The sequence below is a fragment of the Capsicum annuum genome, chromosome 7 (genome assembly GCF_002878395.1).
Source record: "Capsicum annuum cultivar UCD-10X-F1 chromosome 7, UCD10Xv1.1, whole genome shotgun sequence".
Taxonomy (NCBI): domain Eukaryota; kingdom Viridiplantae; phylum Streptophyta; class Magnoliopsida; order Solanales; family Solanaceae; genus Capsicum; species Capsicum annuum.
In genome coordinates, this window is record NC_061117.1 from 93,828,526 (window position 1) to 93,834,980 (window position 6,455).

Here is a 6,455-nt window from a genome sequence, read left to right on the forward strand (position 1 = left end):
GGATGGAGGACGGGAGAAGAGGAGGTGGCTGGATGTGATGGTAGTGGTGCTGGGTAGGGGTGGGGACTTAGCAAATGTTGTACTAGGTGGGGTGGGGACGTGGGGAGGGGGAAGGGGTATGAAGAAGAGAGATTGTGGAATTAATTTGTTGTTTCTATATTTTAAATTAATTATTTTTTAATTTTTAAAAATATTTTAAAATAAAAAATATTAACTTCACTCGTCTAAAAATGCGTGTTTACACGCATTTTTTCAGCTCACTGGATTAATGCCACATATGCAAAATTGAATTTAAAATATTATTTTTTAATGAATTTAAGGGTGTAAATGACAAATATGTAAGTAAAAGTATCCATGTCACAAAACCGATATAGTACCATTAGATAAAACTTATGATCAGTTCAACATATTTACAGTTTGAAATATTCAGAAAGATGTCTTGTAGATAAATGTTAAAACATACATTTAAATAGATAAAATTTCAATTGGAACGGATCCAACCCAACCCGCAGCGCTTTCGGGGTTCCTTCTGCTCCATTTTTTCAACTCTATAGCCGGAAGTTGAAGAAGAACAGTGTTATCGGAAATTCCTTCAACAGCTACGTCATATACTACTCAATTTTCCTCCTTTGTGCTCCTGCTCCCTCCCTCCCTTAATGTTTGTTTTCAGACTCAATTCAACCCATTTTAATTGAAATAGATACATTTATCTTTTTCTTAAAAAAAAAAAAATTATATTGAACTGTGTTTCATGTTACTTTTCTTATATGGTGAAATGCGGAATCAAGATTGCTAATATGTCTACACATTGTGTTTTTTTTTTATGTTGCAGTTTTGATTGTGTTACTCACTTCAGCATTTTATTGCTATTATATCTTCACCATTTAGTTTGAATTTTGAAATTGGGCAATTTTGATCAGGTTGGAGAAAAAAAATAATTGGGGTATATTTGATAAGTCAGCGGAAAGGGCCAAAACTACCTCCAAACTATTTGAAATGGAGCAAATATAGCCTCCATTTGCTTTTTGTTCACAAATACCCTTTACTCTTATGACATGTCACCAAGCAGTGGACGTGGGGCTTGTCCACATAAGCTGCCAGCGTGGATAATCAGCCATGTCTTAAAAAATCCGGCCCATCTTACACAGTAAAATTTCTCATTTTCGCCTCTGTTTTCTCAGTCCAAAATCATCAAAGGTGTGTAGTTTTTACTCCTGTAGATTAAACTCTATTACTTACAGAATCCGACTGTGTTTTCAAATTCGAAAACTCGTTAAGAATTTGGATAAGATATACCTAGTGTTCACAAGCGTGGTATTTGGAGGTTTTGCTAGTGCTCATAGAGAAAGAGCGCTTATGCATACAGGGGCGGCTGTGCATTGCTCTGATGTTGTACGAAGGGACATTGATAGAGATATTTACAAATTTCGTGAACTACAGTTTCTCAAGACACAAGACGGGTCGGATTTTGTAGGACATGGAGTGATTATCCATGCCGGCAGCTTATACAGGCCAAATGGCGTTTTTTATCCACATGGACTGCCAGGGGGCATTCCGTTAGTGTGAGGGGGTATTGTAAGCCAAAAAATAAATGGAAGGGTATTTTTTAGCAAAAAAACAAATGGAGGGTGTTTTTGCTCCATTTCAAATAGCTCAGGGTAGTTCGACCCTTTTCCGTAAGTAAAGTAATGGCGAGGTAAATTGGCAGGTAGTACAACAGAGGATAAAGTTGAACAATTTAGTGAAGTGGAGGCATATATTTAGACCTCCTGTCTTTACGAGGTAGGGATAAGGTCTTCACACACTCTACCTTTTCAAGACCCCATTTGTAAGGTTTGTTGTTGTTATTGTATTAAAGTTTGTTTTGCCAAAGTGAAACTGAGATTCGATGCGGTAAAGAGGACTTACTTTGATAAACCTCTTAGTTATTTGTAAACTTCATAAAGTTGAAATGTCTCTGATTTGCAGCATTTTACATTTCTCCATATACCTCTCTTCTTGTCTTTCCTTCTTTACTAGGTTGTCTTTTGATTTTCTCTTTGTTCTTTTTGGTATTATTTTCTTTGTGGAGTGTAGTGATGTTGTTTGGCGAAGATAAAGGGGGAAACAGGACTGGTTTCGGACTTTATGCCGATGTGAAGCTAATTTTGAGAACAAAATGGAGAAAGGATAAGAGTAGGTTACACAGAAGGGGCGAATAAGTGGGTTTTGTAGATAAAATTTGTTGTTCTTTTATGCGACGGATATTTTTTGTAATATTTGCAGCTTTGAGGGACTTCTATGTGTAATCTGATGATGAAAAAAAATTGTACTTAATTTGAAATAGCTATAATTATTGACCGTTTCATTCTTGTCCTCTGACCTTATTGGCTGAACCTTTTGTGCAGGTTTATTTGCATGAGTTTGAGGACCTTTTAGATATAAGAAGAGATGCACTAGGACACGAGACCTTCCCTTCATATGTGGTAAATGGTACCAGAAATTCTTGCTTCACTATTGCATCATTGCTCTAAGACCAAGGCATTCCATTATGGACTCTCTCTTCATGCAGCTGCAATCAAGTCAGGCTTACAAGGTGATGTTTTCATATCCAATCACATCCTCAACATGTATGCAAAGTGTAGAAATATTAACTTTGCCAATCAAATTTTTAATGAGATGTCCAAAAGAAATCTCGTTACCTGGTCAGCCATGATCTCTGGTTATGATCAAGAAGGGAAACACCTCATGGCTATCAGCCTCTACTCCCAAATGCCACTAGAGCCGAATGAATTTGTCCTTGCTAGTGCTCTTAGTTCATGTGCTAACCTCTTGGCCTTGAGACTTGGTAGACAGATACATGCTCAATCTATCAAATTAGGCTGTTCGTCCATTTCGTTTGTGTCCAACTCTCTGATCTCAATGTACATGAAAAATGGTCAATGTAGTGACGCTTTATCCGTTTTTGCATTAATCCCCAGTCTTACTGATGTCTCTTACAACACAATCATAATGGGTTTGGTAGAAAGTAATCAAAGAGAGAAAGCATTTGAAGTCTACAAAAGTATGTGCCGACAAGGGTTGGTTCCGGACCGTTTCACCTTTGTCGGCTTATTAGGAACCTGCAATACTGCAGATGATTTGGGGAAAGGAATGCAATTGCATAGCCAAACAATCAAGCTCAAACTCGACGAGACTGCCTTTATAGGCAATATAATAATGACAATGTACTCAAATTTAAACTTGTTAGATGAAGCTGACAAAGTTTTCAGATCAATCCAAGAGAAAGATGTCATTTCATGGAATACTCTCATTGCTGCGTGTTCTCATTGTGATGATCATTCAAAGGCCATGGATGTTATTAAAGAGATGATGGATTTTTTTGATGGAAGGCCTGATGAGTTTACCTATGCTAGCCTGCTTTCTGCATGTGCTGGCATGGGTTCTATGCAATTTGGGCGGCAAATACATGCCCGTCTTATTAGAACAAACTCAAGTGTAGATATTGGTGTTGGGAATGCCCTCGTGAACATGTATGCTAAGTGTGGCGGTATTCAGTATGCATATACAGCTTTTAGGCGAATGACTTGTCGTAATCTTGTCTCATGGAATAGTGTCATTGCTGGATTTGCTAACCATGGCCATGGAAAAAAAGTTATAAAATTGTTTGAGGAGATGAAGAGTGTTGATTTAAAGCCCGATTCTGTCACATTTCTCGGACTTCTAATCGCTTGCAATCATGTGGGTCTTGTAGATGAGGGCCTATATTACTTCAATACCATGAACGAGATTTATGGGGTTACTCCCAACGTTGAACATTTCTCTTGCCTCATTGATTTATTAGGACGAGCTGGGAGGCTGAAAGATGCTGAAGAATACATGCAAAGGTACCCCTTTGGGCATGATTCAGTTGTTTTAGGTTGCTTACTTTCAGCTTGTCGGCTGCATGGTGATGTTGTAATTGGGGAAAGAATGGCTAAAAAGCTCTTACAGCATCAGCCTGTTTCTACTTCACCTTATGTTTTGTTATCAAACTTATATGCTTCAGACGAGAAGTGGGATTGTGTGGCAGAGGCAAGAAAAATGTTGAAGAGCCGTGGTTTAAAGAAGGAAGCTGCTCATAGTCTCATTGAGGTGAAGGGGTCTGTAGAAAAGTTCACAATTGGCAATTTCTCTTATTCAAGGATTGAGGAAATTGTGAATGTACTTGGAACTTTAGGCTGTGGATTGGATGAAGAAATTATTCTCCTTGATTCATCATAAGAAAGGGAGATCTGGTTCTCCTATCACTGCTTTAGCACTATTGCAAACATGAAGCTCAGCGTGTACAAAGGGTTTCTGAAATGACAGATTGTTCTGAACTACAAAGGTATGGACTTATATTTTCAATCCGCTTCTTTCAAAATGCTTTTGGTCTTTCTAAATTTGATCCTAGGAGATGAATGTTTTTGTGCTTTCCCTCATGACGTAATCTGACTGCTTGGTTATCTTGCTGTTGTTCAGGATACTCCATCCGATTTTATGTGGCACCCTTTCCTTTTTAGTCTGTCCCAAAAAGAATGTCTCTTTACTATCAATGGAAACAATTAGCTTTAAAATTCCCTTTTTGCCCTTGATGAAATGATTTATAGCTACACAAATATCTAAAGATTATTTTAGACCACAAGTTTTAGAAGTCTTCATTTTTTTCTTAAACACCGTGCCAAGTCAAAGGGTGCCACATAAAATGGGACGGAAGGAGTATTAGTTTAAGAGTTTATATGTTTAGTCTGACAGGCCAAGTTTTATGACTGCAATGACTATGCTTTGGTAACATCCAAGTTTGTTGCCCTCATTCTTTAGGGATAGATTTGGCATTTTGATCTCCACTTGCTTAAATTTTCCTCTTAAAGGTGCATAAGAAAGTTACAATTTTTTTGACCTTTGTGGCTGATTTTGTCACTCTAATTCTTTAAGGATAGATTTCACAGTTTGATCCTACTGACAAGAAATTTGCCTCTAAAACTGCATAGGAAACTCTTCAGTTCTTGACCTTTCTATTTCAGGTATGAATCTGTTGGAACGAATAAAGGTGTCTTGTTAAAACTAGTTTTCTCTATGGAGATGCAGTTGTTCTTTACCTGCATTCCGTACTTGGGTTTCGACGGTCTTATGCATATTGAGAATTCCTTTGACAAGTGAATGAATTGTCATTTCGTTTTTGGGATTCATTCTTTTCTATGACTATCGATTTTGATCTACAAATAAACTCTAAAAGTGTATACTTTTCCAGATCACTTAGATATATGTCTCAAATCACTTTTGAAAGCTTAAATATAATGAAATTTAACAGAATAAGTGATTCTTTGAATACTAGTTGTCCTGGTACAGTGTCTGTATCTATTTATCTACGATTCTAATTTCATTTCTATTCTCTTCAGCAACAGCGATTCTCATGCTTTCGCCATCACATGACTTCTTCAAGCATCTAAAAGCTGATACTCTTTTCATCAAAAAAGAAAATCTATTTTGATAAATTTACTTAACCTAAAGCAAAGTACACTTTTCTGTTGCTGATCTTTCGATAGGATGAGTTTCTGTTGGTTAACATCTATGTTTATGCAAACAAAAAACTCTGGGTGATTTCTTTTCATTTGTCCTCGCCTTGGTGGATAAGGCTTGACTACCTGTTGCTGGTGGGATGTGGCAGTTATCCCATTGAATTAGTTGAGATTCATGCAAGCTGGCCCGGACACCACAATTATAAAAAAAGAGATTTATGTTTATGCTCTATGGTGTCACTACTTTATGGGTGTTTCCATTACCTGATATCCTTACCTTCTCTGCTCTTTTTTGTTCTTTAAAAATGTGTCTTTTATTATATAGATAAACAAAAGTATCAGATCGTTACTCGGTTTTGCTTTATGTTCAGATACATATGCCATCACTCATAGAAGTACATCATCCATAAGCATCAGTGGATCATTAAAGATGAACTATTATTGTATTGTTCAAGAAGAATCTGCAGCAATAAGCTGCTTGGCCAAAGGGAAGCAAGCTGTGAAAATTCTCAGTCCTTGCAATATTGACGCTAATAGATAACTGGAAGGTACAAAGTGAATTCGTGGTGGCGCCTCTCTAGCCATGGGTGTTTGGCTAAGGAATGCCTCAGAGATCGTAGGAGTTGCAGCAAAGCTGTGAATTTTTGGTGAATATTCTTTAAACACAATTGTCTGCATTGACGGGCAATGAAACATAATTTTACCAGGCTGAAGCGTGAACTGCACGTACTCTGGTAGTGATATCAGCGAGATGGATCCTTTGTTTTTTTGACTCTTCTAAGGCGATTTTCATGTTGCTCCACTAGAAGTAAGAAAATTTTATGATTTCTTTAGATACTCCGTGACACTTCTTATCTTACTATACTCAATTTCACAAACTTTAAATTTGAATTTTCTGTGTTTCTGTTCCTTTTAAGTGAAAGTTATTGAAGGTTA

The 6,455-nt window shown here is 37.1% G+C and overlaps 1 protein-coding gene across 8 annotated transcripts; it reads left to right on the plus strand.

Annotated features, from left to right (window-relative positions):
- Positions 1-374: 374 nt before the first annotated feature.
- On the plus strand, positions 375-6,455 carry LOC107877807 (putative pentatricopeptide repeat-containing protein At5g09950). 8 transcript variants are annotated; one of them, XM_047393621.1, is made up of 4 exons: positions 459-1,782; positions 2,388-2,575; positions 2,961-4,348; positions 5,891-6,455. In XM_047393621.1, the coding sequence occupies exon 3, from the start codon at positions 2,992-2,994 to the stop codon at positions 4,240-4,242; it is 1,251 nt and encodes a 416-aa protein (XP_047249577.1). In that variant the 5' UTR covers positions 459-1,782; positions 2,388-2,575; positions 2,961-2,991; the 3' UTR covers positions 4,243-4,348; positions 5,891-6,455. The 8 variants fall into 8 exon arrangements, with proteins under 8 accessions (XP_016580029.1, XP_047249577.1, XP_016580025.1 ...); XM_016724543.2 differs by having other exon boundaries at positions 375-1,197; positions 2,388-4,348; XM_016724539.2 differs by having other exon boundaries at positions 459-1,833; positions 2,388-4,348.

What these genes read in the sequence shown, in the direction of transcription:
- LOC107877807 (XM_016724543.2), top strand. Translation starts at nt 2,470, where the DNA reads ATGGTACCAGAAATTCTTGCTTCACTATTGCATCATTGCTCTAAGACC.